Source organism: Mizuhopecten yessoensis, unplaced genomic scaffold (assembly GCF_002113885.1).
Source record: "Mizuhopecten yessoensis strain PY_sf001 unplaced genomic scaffold, ASM211388v2 scaffold10975, whole genome shotgun sequence".
In the NCBI taxonomy this organism is placed as follows: Eukaryota; Metazoa; Mollusca; class Bivalvia; order Pectinida; family Pectinidae; genus Mizuhopecten; species Mizuhopecten yessoensis.
The window spans coordinates 41,238-64,982 of NW_018408815.1; the positions used below are offsets into that span (position 1 = coordinate 41,238).

General features: G+C 36.1%; 2 protein-coding genes across 2 annotated transcripts in view; both read right to left on the reverse strand.

Moving 5' to 3' along the window:
• LOC110464242 (galactoside 2-alpha-L-fucosyltransferase 2-like) overlaps positions 1-13,109 on the reverse strand; it is a 17,970-nt gene extending 4,861 nt beyond the window's left edge. The window contains exons 1-2 of the mRNA XM_021519350.1: positions 12,746-13,109; positions 1,468-1,519 (exon numbers count right to left, since the gene is read on the reverse strand). Coding sequence (XP_021375025.1) covers positions 1,468-1,483 — 16 coding nt within the window. The 5' untranslated portion in view covers positions 1,484-1,519; positions 12,746-13,109. The remainder of the gene's footprint in view (positions 1-1,467; positions 1,520-12,745) is intronic.
• Positions 8,185-9,204, reverse strand: LOC110464228 (galactoside 2-alpha-L-fucosyltransferase 3-like). The gene has a single exon (XM_021519330.1). The coding sequence runs from the start codon at positions 9,202-9,204 to the stop codon at positions 8,185-8,187; it is 1,020 nt and encodes a 339-aa protein (XP_021375005.1).
• Positions 13,110-23,745: the final 10,636 nt, after the last annotated feature.

A 23,745-nucleotide genomic window follows, 5' to 3' on the forward strand; every position in this document is an offset into this window, starting at 1 on the left:
TGCTATGCATGCATACATACTTATCAATGTATAATTCTAAAAGCTTGATAGGCCCGCTAAAAATGTAAATGGATTGAATAACTTTATCAGAAAAAGATGATTGTTGTGAATGGCTGACAAACAGGAAGTTATTGTCTAGTTTCTCTAGTATACATGCATGTACAGATGTTCATATATATATATATATAATTTAATTTTGCCTATCTCCCCCATAATATTTTTTTTGGTATATATCGTACATACCTAAAAAGAAAAACAACTGATGACAGAACTACTTTTACTCTTCAGAATGCAAAATTACAACGCAGCTTTTTTTAGCCCAATTGTTTAGTTTACGTAAAAATTAAATAAATCTTTAACTGTGCATTTCAACGTGTTTGTCTCCTTTTTTTTAAATTAAATTATAAAGAATGCCCAAGATTTTGTTTTGGTATATATGGCATATACCGAAAACATATTGTGCACTTTTTTGCATAAATCGCGATTCATTTTCGGTATATACCGTATATACCAAAACCAAATCTTGGTCATTCCTTAAATATACACGTGTATGTATATTTCTTTGACACATGTATATGGTTATTCACATTAATTGATATGGACATATACTGACAGACATTTTCATACAGCATTTTAACTTGCATGCTATCACACATAATTATATTGTGTAGTACAAGAACATGTTCTACCATATACATTTTTTTTAAAGAAGTCAGTTCCAAAATCTGATATGTTGATGACGATAAAATGTTCTGCTTCAAAAATGTTGGTCCAACATTTATCATTATTCTTGAGTAATCTTCTAATCCATGTAGACGTAAGGCTTGTTATAAAATTCCTGATATTTATCATTTTCAGACCACCATTTTCATAGCTTTTGACTATAGTCTCTTCTAATTTTGTCGACTGGTGATTGCCAAATAAAATTGAAAAAGTAGTGTTCAACTGTTAAATAAAATGATTGTCCTCTTTAGGAACAGATTTGAATAGATCATTAAATTTTGGTATAAAAATTGATTTTAATACTTCTATCCGACCAAGAGGTTTTAAAATTCTGCGTGTCCACTGGTTAATACTTTTATTAACAATTTTTAGAACTGTGGTATAATTCAAAGTTACAACCTCATCTAAATTAACTGAAAATTAAACCCCTAGCAGATGAAATTTTGTTGCTCCCAATTTCGGTTTCCATCGATGATGGTATATATATTTTGATATAAAGGAAAGTGCAATTTATACGTCTTAAATTTCTGATCTTAAAAAGAAATAAAACTAAACTTCTTTTTTCATTAATCGATATCAAGAGGATCGTTGATAGCTACCTGTCCATTATCAAATAAAAGAAGCTGATCAGAGAACCAGAGAGACAATATTTACCTATTCACTGACATGCTTTTCAAAAGATGAAATAGGTCACTTTTTTCAAGAAATCCAAAATTGAATTTTCTTAATAAAATGAATACTTACACCTTCTTAGATCCATGTGTGATATTTCATCTGACTTTCATCATCACTGGGTCTTAAATTAAAAATTGAATAAGCCTTTAAAATCGATTCAGGGTCAATACCTGCACAAGTTTGCATTTTTTCTTTTTTTAATGCTTCACAAGTCAATGTGGACGTTCCAGACAAACGTACCAAGTGTCCAGTTTTCCAAATGGAACATTATTATTTGTTGATGATTTCTGTGGGCAAAAACAGCACATGTTTCCTGGAGGAAAACAGCCACACCCTCAATTAGTAGTATACAGGCAGACGTTATAGGACCAAGTCTGTAGTGGTGTAAAATTTTAGGAAATAGGCTAAGTAAAGACAACGTGAAGGGAAATGACAGTTGGAAGGATATTAGGTACATGTAATATGTGTCAGTCGCTAGCAGTGATTACCACAGGGTCACCTGTTAAAACCTGTTTAATTATAGACAATAAATATGTATAAATACCTGGTAAGACATTGTTTTATCAGATGCTCAATTCAATAAAGGATATGGGATGCAAGCGGAAGTTTACCGATTGTATTCACTATAAACTGATCGTATTGTTTGGTCATTCTTTACCCTTCTTTATACCAAATCGATTAGTGAAACATACACAGGAACCGTCTTTTAGAGAACTTATAGGGAAATAAACATACACGGGGTAGGCTTGATTAGTCAGGATACTACAGGACCAATAATCACGCCATCGGTCGCCCGTAAACAACAGTTACAAAGGTTTAAAGATATATTATTTTGAAAAATCAACACCACATAGGAGAAGCTGGGATTGTGTTGTTAGTAGCTGCAAATCTTCAATTCAACATTAATTGTGTCTGTAACAATGAATTAATTTCAAACTGACACATTTAATAGATTCACAAAAGAAATGTTTTTATTAAACAATTATTGAATCAAACCGTTTCTAATAAAGAAAAATTTCTGGTAATATCTCGTTGAACAGGTTTTGGTGAATGCCTGCTTCCATGCCGAAGAAATTCTCCTATTAAGTTTATTCTGTATGAAGTATATATGAAATGATACTTGAGGCATCGAAGACTTAAAATGAGAAGATACCAGTATTTGTACTGCTGTTAAATGCCGACATTTTTACACATATCACAAACGATACACGTTAAGTAAAAAGCCTGTTTTGAAAAAAAGATACCTATGCTTAAAAGTTTTAGCTTTTTCACATTAAGACATATTTATCCTTACTTATTTTAACCGGATTTTGGATTTTGCTTCATCCAATATGGTTGTACATAAGACTCAATCTGTAAAAGAAAATTGCTCGGGGTAGTGGTTAAATATAGATTAGAATCATACCGCTTCGCAGGTCAATCGTTTGTAAATGAAACAACTGTACTTTACCTATTGTCATGTCGATAGGAATCAAAGTCTTTCGTTCTCGATTCTCTGTACAATTTTTAACTTAACAAATACATGTCCACCAGAGTAAGATTGCCTGTCGATGTGCTGGTCCAACCGACAGTCCAGTGTTATAGGTCATCTACACCTCTCGGTATATATACACTGTCAAAATACGTGATCCGAGCCAGGTAGAATCCTATGATGTCAGGCAATTGTGCTCGGTCTATTGAGAAAAGTAATTTGAATACAAGATAATTTCGCCGATCATGCAATTATTCAGTATTTTGTAGAACAGATGAGAATCACCTGTATGTCAGGGTCTTGAGGACAAAATTAAAAGAAGTTACCTTTTCCTATACATAGAATCGAAAAAAATTACTGTATTTATTTCTTATAGGACACACATTTAACCGAAGAGAACTAAACTAAAGGGGTGAAGCTATTGTTATAAATAATAATTTTAAAATGGTGAAATAGGAATGACGTGTTTGGAATGTTTTGTCTCTTGAAATTGAATTAGATTGTTCAAAGGTTATACAGCTTTTCAACATTCATAATTGACATAATTATTAAAAATTGAAATATACTATTTCAAATTTTCAATCAACCTTTTTTTTATCAATGGCCAAGACAAACATTATCAATTTATAGACCACAGCTATGAAAACTCAAATAGTATGTTCACATTTAAAGGGGAGACATCCATGTACATTATACACGGTGTTACAATGTAAAGGCGTATTGTAAATAAATTCAAGCATTCAACCTCATAGCAGGGGTGTTACCTTTTAAAAAAGTTAATAGAAATCGAGTGAAACGTGTAACGTTTATTTTAAAAAATATATGGAATAAAGTAAATTTATCTTTCTCTTTTCTGCTATTAGTATTAGCGAAATATGAATCCCATTTTTCTCGAAAACATTGTTTTTGCTCATAATTATAGACAGCAGGAGAGTGGATGAATGATGCATGGTACAATAAGGCTGACAACAGAAGAATAGAGGGGTAATGTAGTGTACCATCGGCGTACAACAAGAAAGTGTAGGGGTAATGTAGTGTACCATCGGCTATCAACAAGAAAGTGTAGGGGTAATGTAGTGTACCATCGGCGTACAAAAAGAAAGTGTAGGGGTAATGTACTGTCCTATCGGCGTACAACAAGAAAGTGTAGGGGTAATGTAGTGTACCATCGGCTTACAACAAGAAAGTGTAAGGGTAATGTAGTGTACCATCGGCTGACAACAGGAAAGTGTAGGGGTAATGTAGCGTACCATCGGCTGACAACAAGAAAGTGTAGGAGTAATCTAGTGAACCATCGGCTACAACAAGAAAGTGTAGGGGTAATGTAATGTACCATCGACGTACAACAAGAGAGTGTAGGGGTTATGTATTGAACCATCGGCATACAACAAGAAAGTGTAGGGGTAATGTAGTGTACCATCGGCTGACAACAGGAAAGTGTAGGGGTAACGTAGTGTCCTATCGGCGTACAACAAGAAAGTGTAGACATTAGTCCCTGCGAAATCAGGATGTTTATAGTTTTAATCAACCTGCCTCTTTGGAAATCGTGAGTTGTGAGTTGTTAGTTTGTTCGTAGGCATCTATCAAGAAAGTCATGATATTTGAAGCAAGCTCTTGAGTACCGAATCAACTACAACATGGAAACATAGTAGGTAAGGAATGCACGGATGTAGCAATCAAGAAAGGAAACGTTCATTATCGTAAAGTCGAAATCGCCCCGGTTGTTAGAGAAATCTTATTGTTTGTTACAAGAAATGTGGCCCAACACGACAAAGGCTATGAGAAAGATAAAGATATACATATATGCTGAAATATATTATTGCTACATTTGGCTGCAAACGAGTAAGGGGATCGATAATTTAAAATATCATTGGGCTAAAGACAAAAGACGATGGATAATGTAGGGTAGTATCTTAGTGGCGACATAATCGGGCTTCCCATAATAATAGCCGAATAAATGGGTATGACAAGACTTCCAGTGTATCTTTCTCTTCGTCAAAACCTGTATTTATATTAGGATGTACTTCTTCATTAATAGTCTGATCCATTTACAGTGTCCAAGAATTTAAAAAAAAGATCTATACAATAAACACATACATAATTATTGGGGGCACATCAACCAGGTCTAGTGACTACAAACATGGCGGTATCGTTATCGGCAACAAAATACTTGTGTAAACTTCCGTTTGATAATAATATGACATGTACAAGTATTACAGAAGAGGTAAATGCAACGAGCCATGCTCGAATTTGAACCCTGACCCTCTAAACTGAGGACGGACGCTCTATCCAATCACCGGCAGTCATCTTACACAATCCCGCTGTTCATATCCGAAGACAATACTATTTACAACCCCTTCAGTTATCCCCTTGCCAAGCGTACACACATTACTTAAAACAAGGGTCTGTGAAAAAATGCATGTATCACAACTAATAAGTGTTTCTATGTGACATTTCGATGACTAGTTCGGTATGTACCCTGTGACCTTCATCAGACAAATGACCAGTGAAGCGTATGTACACAATGGTGTAAAATGTGTACGAGTTGTCCACAAATCGATGTCGATTTGGCTACGCTGTAAGCGTATGTACTATTAGTTGTTATTTATGTACCGAAATGACTCGATTCAGCTACGCTTTGTTTCAGTAATACTTGGTTGTGATACATGAATTTTTTAACAATTCCTACTTGTCAACATGAAGAAAATGTTTAGAAATAAAACAAGGCTTATTAACAGGCACCACTTTAACAGAGAATGCAATAAGGTAAGATCAATTGGTTTCGAGCCCAGGACATTTGATATTCATAAGAGCTTTGCCTCTGCCGCCTCAACGCAACAAATCAATAAAAATAATATACAATAAGTGGAGCAACTCATTCAAGCAAATTGAGCGTTGTATGTAATATCAATTAGCTGATAACGCCAGGAAAATATACCAGTTTTTCCATTTCGAAGTTTTAATGCAAAACCGTCCTTTATATAAAAATGATTAACGACGTGGCTCTATTTCACACAGAAATGTTATCTAAAATATCAACAAGGCCGACACCACACGGGAATATATACGACCTGGGCCTCTTATTTATCACGATATTGTTTATATCAGATTAGGTGAGATATTGCCGTCTACTCAATATGGCTGACCTATTGTTTTAATTGTAATAATGTTCGTCTGATTAAAGTAATTAAATTGCAATACATTTCATCTGAGTAAAGGGTCAACATTTTTCAAGATCTTCAAATTTTTGACAAATGATTCCCGTACTAACCATTCTAATGTACTCATTCGGGATATTGAATGTAAATATCCATGTGGTAACCCAAACGAAAGTTATGAGAAGAGTGATTTAAGCTTAAATGTCCTACTGCCTTTTGAAGATATGTCTTAAACATTGGAAAGCTTATATCTACTGGATTTGTGGGGAGATTTTAACTGACACTGACCTAGATTGGGAGATCTATCAATAAGCCTAAACTTTTGTTTTCGCGTAGTTCATTTGAATTTCATGTTAAGAGATTATATTTTAAACGGTTCACAAAATGAAAGATTTTCTATGTGTATTGTTTAATCCCTGTTTTACACTTCAGTAGAGATGTATTTTGCATTAAGATATAATTTAAGTTTTTGTATTTCATTCGATACCGACATGCCGCTTTGAAGTTCTGTTAGCACAGTGTTCGAACAGTCACAACCTTAAATGTGCCGTTGGACACGGTGTAAGAGCAATACAATAAATTCAAGGAGTTGGTTCGAGAGGCCAATAAAATACTGACCCATCTATCCGATGAGAAATAATCTCCTGAACAAGAAAGTTGCATGCGATAATTCTTGAAGGTAACTTTCTATTTTCATGAAATATCCTACACATACCCAAAGTATCTAAGTGTCTTCTCATGTTTAGTAGTGAACCAAATCTGAAAATCAACATGGTCATTAGCGGCCATCTTAGTTTTTTGTTAATGCACATAGTTTTTGTGCGATAACCTTTGGAGGAATGCCTCGGTTTTCATTAAAGTTACTGCGCATGCCTAAGGTATCAGTTACCCGCTCATGTTTGATTTGGAGATTTTTTCGAGTTGGTTCCAAAATTAAATATGGCTGCCATTGGCCATGTTGGATTTCGTAAAATTTTGATTCCTGGCTATATCTTTTGAAAAATTATCGGATATTGATTAAAATGACTACTACACCAAAGTTCCTAAATCAAGTTTGATGTTCTACAAAATTGCTACATATTTAATGAGGCTGATACGATCTGATCGGCTGATTGATTCCGGTGATATCATTTGAAGAAACGACCATATTGCGATATAAACTTGTCTCTTATATTCTTACTACCAAAGCCCCTTGCTCTTGCTTGACATCCCGCCAAATTCATACCTATTAAATGATACTGCTGCATTCTGATCAATAATGCATCAGCAAAAAATCAATGTAGCTAATTCCTTCATCACGGATATACTGCAGTCAGCCATTACTGAGGCAGGCTTTCGTGGAATTCATATGCTTGCAAATCGATACCAATTTCAAATATGTCATTTTTGTATGAATACTGTTTCAGTTGATATCATACTAATATATTCACACAATATACATAAATGCATGTTAACCACAATAAAATCACAAATATGCAGGAAACCATTAATACACATATTGGTTGATCCCGTTTTATCAACACCAAATACTCAAATTACAACACATTAAATTTCTCCTTAGTTTGAATTTACTTTTAATCATTTTTGAAGTTTCCGTGTCAAACCGAGATAGATATGCGAAAACTTCGTTAAAGTGGTGACCATTTTAATGTCATTTACCCTTGTCAAGATGGAAGAGATATCACATAATAGCATTTTTTTTTTTTTTTTTCATTTCTGTTACCTAGATATCAAAACGTGACCACACAACAGCACGAAATATAACAAGTAACATAAAAGATAAAAACAATATCAATATCTAATTTATTTGAAACCTCAAGGCCGAAAATGATAAAATAATGGGCTAATGACCAGAAAGTACGGATCCATGACGTCACCCTAAAAAGGACGATAAGACAGCCTGCCACAACATGGTTGGAAATAGTCCACGCAGTGTTATACTAGGAAATCAGTCCAAATACAGAACCTTAAGCTTTAAAACGAACAAAGTCTGATATTTATATTGACAAGGGAGGAAACTAATTACCCACTGTATGGTGATTGATTAACTCCATAAAACCCCCAAAATGTATATGAATTGAAACATTGATCACAGACAGTTATCCTCCATGTCCTATTCTCGTCCAACACTATTATGTATTTCACCATAGTATCTGTTTAGGAAAATCCAATCCATCCTGGGTAGAAAAAGTCTTTGTAGTCTTTGCTAAACTGTCTCCGTAATGCAGACCCTTCCTTAGCTGGCCACTGGTAGAAAGTGACCTCCCCACCGGTCATCCATGCTGACCACCAGCTGAACGTGCCTACCGTGCTGATCATGTGGTCACACGAGCCAAGAATAGCCATGTCCACTTCAGGGGAATTCCCCTCCATATAGTCCGAACGGACTCCTTTTGGCATACTTTTCTTTGACCATTTCATATCATTGGAACCAATTATATAAATAACGTTTCTTAGTTCTTTCGATTGAAAGTAGTTTACAGATTTCTGAAGGTAACTCTTACTAGCAACCATATATCCAAACGTGTGATTCACTAAATCTGCTCTTCTTATATGAACACCTATCAAAGTCACGTTGGAACGAGATGTAAAATTATACTTTTTCAAAACTGAATCGATCACCTTGTTTTGCGTTTCTTTGATGGAATCTTGGAACACGAAATGTTTTCGAAGAGAAGTAGAAGCATTATAGAAATACATCCATGACTGGAGATAAGAACCAACTCTATAATTATTATTTGGTGGAAAAGTAGCCATTTTGTCATCATATCCACAATTTAATTGTTCTCCTCTCCCAACGAATGTTTTGCAAATATTTCGATAATTTTCCTTTTCGACAACACCCAATTTGAAAATCTTTGTCAAGTGATCCGTTTTGTCAATGGCTACAGACATTCCTTTCTTGGCAGCTAATCCATAGGTCGTTGCAAACTGGAACATTTGGTTGCCAAGGCCTCCCATCAGGATAGTACACACACTATAATTGGCGGATTTTAGAGGAACAATGTCTGAAGGAGGCGGCTGAGCTGGCATGACGTCACCATGCCAGTTTGACACAGTAATCACTTGATTTCTGCGAATATTCCTTGATATGTTGGCTCTTTGTCTGACATTCTGAGCCATGAAATGTCTTGATGTGATAGACGTATTTGTCCGTAACGTCAGATCTTGAGTCATTGAAACGCTTTCTGTGTGATTTGTATTGCTATTCGTGATGTTTCTTGGTGAGAAGAACTTAGATGATCCAGATCTTGACGAGCTGCTGAGAGTAACGTTTAGTAGCAATGTTGTCACTGTTGGTATGTTTTTATGTGATATTACTGACACAGCACTCGTGTTTTGTGACGTAAATGCTCTAAACTTCCAGGCGTTTTTCTCATAACTGACCTTTAATGTAACCGGAAAGATGAAAAATACCAAGAAACCATGTCACGCCGCTGCCTGCAATACAGTAAACAACCCCTGAAACACAAACAATAGGAGTCCAAGGGTAATGAGTCAAAGGTTAATCTGTCAAAGGTTAATCAGTCAAAGGTTAATCAGAATAAATGTTGATAATACATACAAGTTGGAATGTATAAATAAATAACATATTTCATCAAAAAAAAAGTAACTGTGCACAATTTACCTATAATATTTCTAAACAAGAGTTATCCCCTTATACGTTATGTGCATATTAGGTTGTTTTCAATGTACGACGTTTTTACACCAGTCGTTGCCATACAAGGACAGTATCTATGATAGCTCCTCCATGATACATTTGTATGTGCCATCATACTGATAAAACCCTATCTGGACGTGGTAACGGGAGATATCCCACCCATTCACATCTTACTGACACCCAGTCAAAGCTGAACGTCAAGCAGAGACCACTTAGTACCATATTATAGATTTTGGTTTGTCTTTGGTCAATGAATACAACATTTAAAATAAACCTTTCTCGCCTTGCCGAAAAAAAGAGCTTTATCGAGAAGGCATTATGACACAATTTAATGTGTGGGTGTTGAAGTTTACCTTTGATGTTTTCGTGTCCTAATGAAAAAGCAAGAACGATAATTTCTATTTGTTATCACATACGCTTTACCTGAGATTCATGTAAGAAAAAAACCCAAAAGAATACCAAAATGTAGGCAAACCTTCAACTCGATCTCAAAATCGATAAAACTTTATCAAAATATGAATAAAGGAAGTGTTAAGATGGGGACCTTTGAAACAGTACAATAATAATAAAACCAGGTGTTCCGGTAAGTTTCTTGTGCTTAATCAATGACACTCGCCATATAAATATATGTTGAACCAAGCAATAGCATGTCTTCATAGCGACAACCGGGGTAATGACAACCAAACAACAAGGCACAATAATGAATGTAATAAAAAATATCACTTCACATCGCACAAAGAAATAGGATATTTCCCCATTCGATCATGATGACAACTAAAATACTTTCTATTGTCTGAATCAGCCCAACATATTTGGAAACCCTGTCAAGTATGTTTGTCCGTTAACAGTCGACATTTTCATCATTATTATGATTTTCAGAGCAGGCGTTCAATACCGAATCCACTGCGACATGTAAACACCGCAAATTTAGAAGTCGAGGATGTAACTACCAAGAAAGGGAAAGTCAAAGTCTCGCGTATTGTACAGCTAAGCAGTAAATATCCAACCTTTTTTTTCAAAAGTTGCATCTTTTTGTCGACTTGAATCATCAAAAACAAATGTAATTTTGATCGCATTCGACATGCCAAAAATTAGCAAAAAGCTCATTAATTATAATCAGACTTACGAGGACTAACTTTTTATGCATCATAATAATCAATCTAATTGGTTTCAAGCGACTTGACAATTACCGAAAATTATTTTAAAATTAATTCTAAAAGCCGGTCAAATATTTTGTTTATTATAGGAATGGACCGCGATAAAATGCATCGGTCAGATATTTTGTTATTTAGTTAATAAAGCAATACTTTTAATAATGGTGATCAAGTTGATAGAATCCTATATATCTCTCCTCTTCTTATCATAAATACTTACACTTGCTAAGATCCACATTTATGTCAGTAATAATAACAACACAGTGTTTGAGTTCTAGATTGTATTAAGGAGCTACTAAAGGAACATGATACTGATGTTGGATATTGATATAGTTGTACAGGTTGTTACTTATACACACATTTATACATACTACACATAATATGCATACAATACAAAACTTGGCTTGAAGACCGGCTCAGCTGTTCTGACTTGGATGTGATTTTTTGTAGATTTAAATTACCACATTTAAAAGATGTTACAGATTTACGTCTCTCAAATTTGGGACCTCTACCCTGAGGTAAATAATCCACCAGTACCCGTAAGTGTACCGCTACAANTATTTTATTGATATTTTTATAACATACCTATTGATTTATCTTCTATGGAATCATGTCAACAAATCTCTGTACAGCTAGCTTTGTAGTTAAGACATCATTTTAAATTATATCTATGAATTGTTTTACCCTCCAATTGGCATTAGTATTTTTATTTATTATTTTAACACAAACAAATGATGCCGAAATACAAAATATATGGGATTGTTGCATCAGAATAAAAAAAGGGCAAAGGAAAAAAAATGAACTGTTTTTATGACAAAGATATTTCCGAACATGCAGGAAAATTCATCGTCGAGGCCAGTCTCATTTGTTTTAAATGCAGGAAGACTGCATCACGAAGTTAGGAGCGCAATACACGTGTAAGACATGCTATTCCAAAACTATATGTGATTTTACCATTTCAAGGTGCAGGAAGAACAAAAACAAGATACGTGCTTTTTGAAAAAACAGGTAACGGCATGATGTAGGCAGTAGTAATGAAAATTAAATCCTTTCAAACTTGTTGGTAATGTTGGACGATCTTTTATTTCATACAGCATAACGCGAAATAAGCATTTTGTTGAGTCTTTATCGTGAAACGCATGTATTAATAGCCATGGCCTTATTTTCGTCTGTTAGCTACCTGTATACAAATACCTGAGGACGCGTCATCACAGTACACGATTGGACGCGCGCACTAGCTGTGGGGAAATAGGCATAGCAACCCGCAATAGCTCTTTAGAATATTCTAACTAAATAGCGTTGAAAAATACACATATACATAGGGGCGTGGCACAGATCACCATCCCATGGCCCGTGTACGTGAACATGTAAAAGTCTGAAACTGCATGAAAGATATAAAATATGGGGTTTTGAAGCGAACGCATTTTGTAAAAATAGTATTTTTTTTAGCAGTAATCGAGAATCAAACACCACGTCATGGATGGGAGTCAACTGTGTGATGGTGTGTGTGTTGGTTGTGGGAAGGTAAGGTAACAATAGATCAGATTACATACATCAAAGTTAGGTACAGAATGGGGTAAGGATTTATATTAAATTTCTGTGCATGCGCACACACCATATCTTTGTATAGGGAGCACCTTCCAAAATACTATAAAAAGAAAATGTAATACATGTATACAAGCGTACCTGACATACTTCTCTTTGAAATAGAATCTGTGTTATTTTGTCTAAGTGCCTTCATTTAAAAAATCAACAGGTATAGAATGTTAGTGAACTTTTATAGTGTTATAGAGAAATCATTATTGAGAATGGTGCCTGCGATAATCGCCAAATAAGCGGGTATGATATGTCTGTTCACTTTTCAATGATTTTTCTTCCTTTTTCAATTCGTTTTGTAGCTTACCTGTGTTCTAGCTTCCTTGTGTTCCAGGGTTATTATAAGTAGTCCCGTCCACTACAGCCGACTGCGTCCAAAACTCCTGGTCCACCACATATCCGGACTACTTATTTTGGGGAACTCAAGTGAACGCTTGGAAACTTTGTGGGACAGAACATGGCGACTATTAGAGCGATTAACCCACAGGTAAACCGGTCGTATATACCCACCCCTACTTATTGATGCCTCAGTGCACTCACTTTTCATAGCCATGTGTAATGTCTGTTTCTACTCGACCAGATACGAAGGTATGTATGGTATGTGCACAGGCGACACAGTCAGGTGGTGACTAAGTAACATAAATATATATTGAAATTACGGCAATCACTGCCGATGGTGACCAATTTACGCCCTTGAATTGTCATACTCAAATAGTCATGGGTGTTCGAGCATTCGTAAAAACTAACATCACTGTTTAGCACGGACTTAGATAAATATAATTTCAACCGGTTGACGGTTTAGGAATTAGGATGAAATTATTTTCTCTTTGGTATGAGAGTAGCCAATAGGTGGCTCTAATCGTGCTCCAGGTGTTCGCACGTGCTGAGATAGTGTATATACGGGTCATTCAGGCGACACAGGTAAAGCCGTGCACACGTGAATTTTTTGTTGTTGTTATTTATAAATAAGTAGGGTAGGAGTGATGATTGTGTGTGAGATGTACACTTACACTGTTGTGTTGCTGTTTTTTGATGATTATATGTAAATAAATATCAGTCAGTGCCTATGTCGCTGGGAAATACAAGATTTTGTATTTGTGTTATTATTCCTATTGGATAATAATTTAGGAGAGAACAGCTAATCTAACTCCGTGTGTTTAGTATTGATACAGAAAGCCCTCGGGCACTTTACCAGATTTCCATTCCCATTCGATTTTTTCAAGTTTTTCAGCTGTTTGGTAGGGAAGCCGGTACGGACCACCGAGAAAAAAAAACGATGTCGTTAGTACGTGATAGTAAGTCGTTATTGCGACAAAGCTTTGTCGTTATTATGTGATAGTAAGTCGTTATTGCGACAAAGCTTTGTCGTTATTATGTGATAGTAAGCAGTGGCGGATCCAGAGGGGTATTTTGGGCTTCAGGAACCCCCCCACCCCCACCCCGAGAATTTTCTTTAAAAATCATGTATTTTCACCATTTTCCTCAATTTTTCCCCACATGGAAACCCCCCCAGGAAATTTGGAACCCCCCCTCCCCCCAGATAGGTATCTGGATCCGCCACTGGTAAGTCGTTATTGCGACAAAACATTTTTTCTCTGCAGCAGTTAAAAGCAAATAAATTAAAAAGCAGCACACTGAAATAATTAGTTTCCCTACCTGGTTAAATAATACGAGCACGTGGATAGATTTTCAAAATATCAATGCTGAACCCTACTTCATTATTAAGTGCACTTAATGTGCATGATAAAAATAGTTGATCAATTTAATTTACAGTTCGAAGGGAAGTAACTCGAGCTAGTATTTAGGTGTAACATCAGAAAAGGGATTAGACCCATCGGCCTTTTGAGCTGTATTGCACTAATAGGAAGCTACTGTTTTGCGCTCGTATCCAAACTCTAAATTGTATTTTTGGAAATGTATTGCTACCCAATCCAAAACAGCTAAGTAATCAGTTTGCACTACATAATTCAATAACGCCGCTGCCGAAAAATATCTCTGGGACAGATAGAAAGGTAGTGTGCCTTACCGTGGCACGACTGACCGGGATTTTGTTTTGTTTTTATGAAGCTATATATATTGCGTCTGATACCTGTGCGTCTTTGAAAATAATCTGCACGTTACGCTACGTCATCATACCGACCAGTAATACAAAAGTCTAAAAGGTCTCCTCCGATCAGAAGCCATTGAACACTGTAATCTGAATTAAATGGAGCCGTAAATGAACAACTCTGGTCCAACCGGTTCAACTGTTTGGATCGCGATAAACGAATGTGGCCTTGGTCTTATTCACAATTAAGGATCATTTGTAACAGAGCTAAATGTTTAGCCGTATATGTTGCAGCCAATAAGAAGCGACGAACAGTTGTCATCTTAGGTTTCGGATCCTTAACTTATGGAAATTCATTAACATGTTCCATAGGAAAGCATTGTCAATCCATCCAGCTTGAGCAGGCTGTTGTCACTGTTCTGTCGTGTTGGGATCTGGATACTCTTGCATATCGTTGAGACCGAATGGCATCTTTCCTGACGTACTTCTCCTCATACACTCATTAATTTACAGGACAATGAAATACATGAACCAAAACACCATGGAAAAATAGATCATATCTTAGGTTAATGTTGGGAAAAGGAAACTGAACTTGCTATTATCAAGAAACATTGTGTACAGAAATTACAACAGGATCTGAAAAAGCACGTTGTGAGACCAATTAACATCAAGATATACCCGGTAATAGCGTTCGGTTTCAAAGAAGGTCAATTATTCAGGTAAGAGGTGACAAAACCTTTATTTTACGGCTATACATAAAAGAATAGAAAATACACAAAATATCCAGTTCGATAAGTATATCAAATAATTTCAAAAAAGTCACATATGATAACACTAGCTCAATATTTATATTATATAACAATTCATACAATTTGTTGTAAAATCTAAATCAATGGTAAGTTCTTTTTTATATGTATTGTATAAGATTATAAACAAACTAACTGAAAAACCTTTCCAGTTTCATATGTGGCAAGATAAATAAGCATAAGATATTTGTAGAAAAGTATAGTGATCCACTGCTACCTATCCATAACCTAACTAATTTATCATAATGCATTTAACGTCCTTTTGGTACAGAGACTTGACTTTGTGTTTTCAAAGATTCGTGTTTCTCTTCCGCAATGGCTATTTATACTTTATCGCACCGAAATTGGGCAACAATACAAACAGTGAAGATAATCAGGCTTTCACGCCATTGTCGTCGTCCTACTCAGTCAATCGGAATCCAAATTTAGAAGCCTACGCTGTCTAAAGCGACCCATCAAAAGTTGCTGTCAACAAGTAAGTTATCTTAAAGCGTTTCCCTCATAAATGGATTAGGAAAAATATTTTACCAATTCTTTCCAAGAAATATGACATTCCCAAATATTAAGTTAGTGGCCTATTATGCTGCTAGTAGTATATGTTGTGTAACATATAACTGTAAATATAACGATCGTCTAGATGGCGCTCTCTTAACTTCTAGTCAGCCAGGTTTTAGGGAGATTGTTAGACTACTTTATGGCCGGATTGGATTGGTGGAGTGGTGTATACTCAGGCATTCCACGCAGGCGGCCGAGGTTCGATCTCCGATGTCGTCGTTTGCATGAGATATTAAGAAAAAGTGTTATTCTCCTGCCCATACAACTCCAACAACCCAGGTGGAGTATAACATACTAATGGGTTCGGTATTGCGGTATATGTGCTGTAGCTTTCAAGTGAGGTGGCACTACCTATAATAAAGATGTCGTTGGAAGCACGGTCCTACTACAAACAGAACACAAGACATATACAGCACACATGCATGCATACACACATAGGGATATATTAGCCAGGTGGTATAGGACTAGTAGTTAGCGCTTGATAAGGCAGCTTCAGCAAATTCCTCAAAATTGTTTTGATTAATGTGTCATTTAATATAACTGTTAATGTACTGATTGTATAAATTGTATACCTAGGTACTATAAAACGCTTTAGAGTGGCTTATTCTAGCTAGATAGATATAGGGCGCTATATCGAATGTTGTATATTCATTTTAATTTAATTTTACTGCTGATAATCAGCTGTTATGTATTTCTAACTACATCAGTAATGAAGGCAATGGAGAACGGTAAAAATATAGTTATTTTACAACATCAGTTAAGCCTTAGTCCGAGGATGGCGCCGTGGACTACTAGTTAAAATGCCAAATTTTGGAATACGTGTCAAATATTATTATGGGTTACTATACACCTTCAAAATCATATACAGTACAAAAATTAGAAGTCAGTTTTCATCCGCATTTGAAAGTTAATGACAATATTTACCATGAAGTAAAATAAATCAAATTAATAATACAATTTCTTATGCTGGAAATGGCTCCAAGAGAGAGCATTTAAAAATAATAAGCAAAAATTTGGCAAACTGAATGCATTTCATTAATTCAAATTCCAAATCTTTTAATTATCCTTCAAAATGTATCTTTTTCTACTTAGACCAGTTTTTGAATATGTGATCTAGCTAGGGACGTTATAACGATTGCACAGTCCCAAATAGTAGACAATATACAAAGACAGGCTGCACAAATAATGGTTCCAAACTGACAAATATCAGCTACCTAGAAATTCCCAGGCAAACTCTTAAATCTAAACGAGACGGCCATAAAACAAAAACAGGTTCACAAAATATTGAATGGCATGATAGCGTCACGTCTAGATGACTTAGTACGGCAGTCAAGCTCTTTCCCTGCTATCACAGATCAAGCAATTTAAATACTATAAGACACAAACTTTGGAGGAAGTAAATGCTTGGAATATATTACCAAAAGACATAAACTCCGTCTCAAACTACTATTAAAATAGTGAAACAATCCCCATCCCTCCCAGTCGTTTTTTTATAGGTGCCGTGTTGAAAATGTGTCATGCCATATGCCAGACTGCCAATGAAATGACGTTCCCTTAACTATCATAAGTTCAAAAAAAAAAAGCAAAAGCAAATGGCTAAATCCTATTCTTATCTCATGACCTCTGCTCATAATTACCGAAACATTCTTTTATTCTACCAAAGTCAATATTTTTGAAGAAAGTTCATGTTTACCACAGGCTATCGAATAATTTACGTCAGCCGCCAAATTTGTTCCTAAATATTAAGAACGTGTACGGTTACTTATGTGTATTTAGGCACAAGAGAAGTATAGAGTATCGCTGTTATGATAAAAGTGATATACATGTACAATAAGGTCACCATGCCTATATGCTAGTTTTTTTCTATATTTTCTAAATAAAATATATGAAGCTTTATATTTATGTAGTGTAACACTATATGTCAAAATTATGAGAGAGAAATTGGAGTTCATGATTTTTTTATCCGCCATTTCTCAGACTCTCCAAACTGACCTTAATTTCATGTCAAATCATGACGGCATAACCTCAAGGTATGTTTTTGCAAAAACAAAAACACCACTTTTCTGCCATAGCCACCTGATGGCCCAAATTGGCACCACTCCTTTTGCAGTGAATGCGTAAGTTAAATACTGAGTACATTAGTAAAACTAGGTAAGCAACCGATTGTGTATATCATTTTCTTTTTCTGTGAATAAGTATACGGACTTACTCATCCAATGTGGGGTACGTTTTTACTCATTTCTTATAAGTCTCTGACGTTTTCATGTGTTCTTTTAACAACATACGACGGGAACAGATGTATAATATCATAGATTCTACCACGTCTGTGATGTAACGACGGTTTTTTCTTTGATTAAAAAGAGTGCATTATTGAGCGATATACCATGCGCGTGCCAATAACCGATGCCAATAACCAATGCACGTGAAAAATCAAAATATTATGCTGTTCCAAAAACCTCCCCGTAGTTTATCATGAATTAACAAAAATAGCATAACTGTCAGGCGGAATCAAAATATTTGACAGGCCTGCCATTCAAAAGATTACACGGATCTATAGACCTAAAGTATGTGGGTCTGTGCAGTGAAAATGGTTTATTGATTATCGACATTTAATGTACAGGTCTGAAGACAAAATGGTAAATTATCAATTACTTCTGTTTTTACTTCACTGGGTTGTGCCGTACATTTCACGATGTGTGCAGTGTGTGTATGTACTGTCAAGCGTTGATTTTATGTTTTGACGAACGATGTCGATAGCGTGCCAATAATTGATTGATTGAAATAAACATCGTATCTGACGTCACACGTGTTCAGTTGTTTCTGGTCTGCAAAACGTCGTCTGCTTTCAAAAAACTCAAAGTGATGTCGAGCTTTCGCCTACAGTGTACATACCATGTGTGAAGAATAATGTTGCAAAAAGAAGCATCGGTTTTAACAGTGGTTGCAAAACACAGCTGTCCGGTGAAGTCGGTGGAGGTGAAGGTCGCATCATGATCAGCCGGTCAGCGACTTTCCATCACGTCATAGCAACCAACTAAATATGCAAACTCATGTCAGGCCTATCGTATGATGTTGTATCACTGGCACTTCCAAGAAAATCCGCTTGATATCGGTACGATGATGATGGTTTTAGAAGTAAACGCAATCCGGGAATCCAAACCCTACGCACTGAGAAATGTTGGCACGACATTGATCAAGTTAAAACGAGGCAACACGATAGCGTGATAAATTTGCACGCGCAAAAGAACAGCGTCTAATTTGCATATCGAATTATCTAGGTCATGTCGCCTTATAAGACAGCAAAACTTTACAATTAGTTACATTTGACGTGGTAGAATAAAAATAATCAACTTATGTGTGTGCATTATGGTGGAATATATAACGAGGGTGAGAAAATGTTGGTAAAAATAATTAAAGAATGCCGCTTCGGCCTGAGTTAATTAATTTTCCAACATTTTCGAATCCCATATGTTGATTATTTCTTAAATATTTAGGCTCCGCACTCTATATGTGCAGCCGTCGCTGTCCTCGATGACATCGGCAACTGCTTACACACGCCGGTGTATCGAATCCCGACCGGCGCTCCTGGCGTTCTCCAGCGTCTCGGCGCCACGCCAATCAACCTGTCGTTCCACCTTCGTACCTGGTTCCTTGTAACTCCGTATCTGCAAGAGCAGCGTGGTCCTTCTTTCAAAATCAATAATAATAAACATTATCAAACATTATAATTGAAATTATAAGAGACACATTTATTACAGTTCGGACAATCAGCGACTTTGCTTATGCTCATTATTTTGATTGTGGTTTTGCTGTCACTACTCCGGCTCACTCATTGAGAACATGACATTACTTGGATTTGACTAAAAAATAACGTGTGTTGTCGATGAAGTAGAAGACACTTACCTTTCCGGCACTCTTGGTGTGTTTACCTTTATACTTTCCAATTGCCGCCTTACATAACTTTCACGAGTAAGCGATTTGCCTTAGTTTCACATATCATGGGTTCGAATTAAGGTTATGTCATGGGTTCGAATTAAGGTTATGTCATGGGTTCGAATTAAGGCTATGTTCGGAATTGTCTTGACGTTTTCATCTCACATGAAGAACAAATGTGCCATTGTTTTGCTTTTAGATCACCTGTATTGGATTTTCGAAGAGCGGTAAAACGTAATGAGATTGCGTCATAATATTATGCTATCTCTATGCTAATACATTGTATTCGTTTTATTGTAGCAATAAATACACCGGTACCAATTAATAATAACAAAAATTACCGAGCATCCGTCTTGTATATGATCAAAGTAGCTTGGCGTCTTTAGTAGACATAATAAGTACGCCTCAGTCTGTACATAATAAAAGAAAAGATGAAATATTTAATCACCTCATAAACAAATAGTGGCTGTCTTCTTAATCAATGTGCTGAATTTAAAATTGAATAATTTGATTGGCATGTGTAAATAGGCAAAGGTAAAAGACAAATGTGTAGGAAGATCCTCCTTGGTTATCAAACAAGCTTAGTGTATATTGCAAGCAGGCATTGTAGGCGTTTTCAGACAGTTATCGAATGTATTGGGTTTGGAAGACACTCCTTCATACTTAACAAACACCCATGAGTGGAGTGTGGATGTCGAGGTCACTCCTTCATACTTAACAAACACCCATGAGTGGAGTGTGGATGTCGAGGTCAAGAAATATCCATTTAAGATTGGTTGGCATTTTGGATTTCAAAAGGCAAATTCTTTTTAGAATAATAGACTTGATAGATTTAACTCACACTGGACGCGAATTCAGTTCATCATGTGGTTCCATACCGACCTGATTATTATCTTTGAATTCCTGTCGATGACAGGAGTCTTCCGGCATATATCGATATACTGCACGTTCTTCTGGACCATAGATGTTGGCCAAGAGTAATCGAAACGGGGCGTTATTGATTTAAACATATTGTATTGCCATAAATTAAGCAAATGATTGGGCACAAGTTAAAACAACATTATTTACGCTCTTTCCACCAATTTTAACAAACAAGTTTTGTTTTAAGGTTGTTCTTGTTCGTAGAGGTTTAAAGTTTATACAGTTGTACAGTGGTAAGCATTATTGCAGGGGTGACCACAATTACACTCAGGGGTGACCACAATTACACTCGGGGGTGACCACAATTACGCTCAGGGGTGACCACAATTACTATTAGGGGTGACCACAATCACTCTTATGGGTGACCACAAGTACACTTAGGGGGGACCACAATTCCACTCAGGGGTGACCACAATTACACTCAGGGGTGACCACAATTACTCTTAGGGGTGACCACAAGTACACTTAGGGGTGACCACAATTACACTCAGGGGTGACCACAATTACTCTTATGGGTGACCACAATTACACTCAGGCGTGACCACAATTCCACTCAGGGGTGACCGCAATTACACTCAGGGGTGACCACAATTACTCTTAGGGGTGACCACAATTACACTCAGGCGTGACCACAATTACTCTTAGGGGTGACCACAATTCCACTCAGGGGTGACCACAATTACACTCAGGGGTGACCACAATTACTCTTAGGGGTGACCACAAGTACACTTAGGGGTGACCACAATTACACTCAGGGGTGACCACAATTACTCTTATGGGTGACCACAATTACACTCAGGCGTGACCACAATTCCACTCAGGGGTGACCGCAATTACACTCAGGGGTGACCACAATTACTCTTAGGGGTGACCACAATTACACTCAGGCGTGACCACAATTACTCTTAGGGGTGACCACAATTCCACTCAGGGGTGACCACAATTACACTCAGGGGTGACCACAATTACTCTTAGGGGTGACCACAAGTACACTTAGGGGTGACCACAATTACACTCAGGGGTGACCACAATTACTCTTATGGGTGACCACAATTACACTCAGGGGTGACCACAATTACACTCAGGGGTGACCACAATTACACTTAGGGGTGACCACAATTACACTCAGGGGTGACCACAATTACACTCAGGGGTGACCACAATTACACTTAGGGGTGACCACAATTACACTCAGGGGTGACCACAATTACACTCAGTGCTTTTTACGAAATTAACTGTAAATGATAATGATAATATTTAGATTCCTATCTCCAAAGTTATTATATACAGGTAGCTGAGACTGATTAAAAGTAATTACGTTTACACAATAAGGAGGAGTTATTCGAAGATCATGTAATTTACATTTTAATAAAGACTATATTAACGTATAAGGAATTGCGATGATAGTAGACTTCTGCAGACAATTCATAAATGGGCATGTTCTATTAGAAAATCCTGGGACTCTCGGGTTGTTAGTCTGATAGCGGCGAAAAATTTAAGTGAAGTTTTAACCGCAAATACATCAACGTACAAATGTATGAAGGATATTAAGAATGTCCTGAGTTTTGAAGATGATGATAAGTGGCCGTTGTCTTTGTGGGATAACACAAAACAATATAAATGGTAATAAACTGCGTACATATAGAACTTACAAGTATGAGCCTGTCACTAGCGTTTATGTAAAATCTGTACATCTCAAATGTAAAAGATTTTTTTTATTTAACTTTAGATGTGGCTATTTGCCCCTTGAAATTGAAAAAGGTATTCATGCCCGACCTGTGATTCCTGTCAATAATAGGTTATGTAAATTGTGCAACAACGATGTAGAAAACGAGTATCATTTTTTAATGGAATGTATATTTTATGATGATCTTCGATCTGTAATTTTAACGAAAGCAAACAATGTATATTAATTTTTCATTGATATGAACAAATGAACAGTTCAAATATGTGATGTGTGAACCAGTTCTCCAAAAGACACTAGTTACAATGTACCCAACTTTCTATTATGTGGAGAAGAACTATGTTTCTCCCGTATTAAATTATGTATCAGAATTAGATGTGCAGTATGGGGTGGGGGATATATAATTTGTCGGTAGGGATAGGCCCAACCACTCTTGTATATCTCTTACCCTGTTAGGGTACATGATATTATATATATATGGAAATTATAGTCCTGTTACATATAAAATGTATCAAGCACAATTGTTTTTACAAAGACTTGTTAACAACATTACATGTCTGAAGATAGTAAATAGTGTGATTGTTCTTATAACGTGTCTAATAAGTCATTTTAGCTAGACACATTTTATATTCAATGGTATATATGTATTGTGTTTGACACGAAAATAAAATATTTGAACTTTGATCTTGAACTAGTAATCCCAGCTGTAGCAGCGTTTTGTTTTTAGTTGAAAGGCATGGAAGCAATGGGTTTAGGAAATTTATAAGAAAATAATCCGGGTGTTTTTATCTAAAATACGGTGGTATGTTTACTTCTATAGACTTGTGGTGTAAGATCCGACTTTCTTAAAATGCCGGATTATCAGAGGTTCGTGAGAGACGGGTCAACATTCAAATCAAAAGATGTTACTTTCAAATAAAATCTTTTTACCTCGCTTTGACGTGTACAGTGAATCCACAACTACACCTTCCCCCTTTTCGGGTCGAATAAGCGACATGACAGGTAAAAGTTTAACTACTTAGGCTAAATCAGAACCTGTTTGATACTGGGAAATTAATAATGATATCTTTTAAAATAATAAAATATTGAATGTAAGAAAGGTGACTCACAACCATACGAGTTCACTTATTTTTAACCAATCAATTATTGAGAGGGTTCGTACAAGGTTGTATGCAATTTAAAGTGCTCAACATTCAAAACATATCTGAGTTTTCGATCAAGAAAGAATGCAAAGGTTGGTCAGGTACACATAATGTCAAGCCGGATATGTAGCATGTGATCACTGGAGTATGTCACCAATCATCCCCTAAGAATTGTCTATTTACACATGTCAATCAAGTCTAGCCATTCATAAAACGTTA

What these genes read in the sequence shown, in the direction of transcription:
- LOC110464228 (XM_021519330.1), bottom strand. Translation starts at nt 9,204, where the DNA reads ATGACTCAAGATCTGACGTTACGGACAAATACGTCTATCACATCAAGA.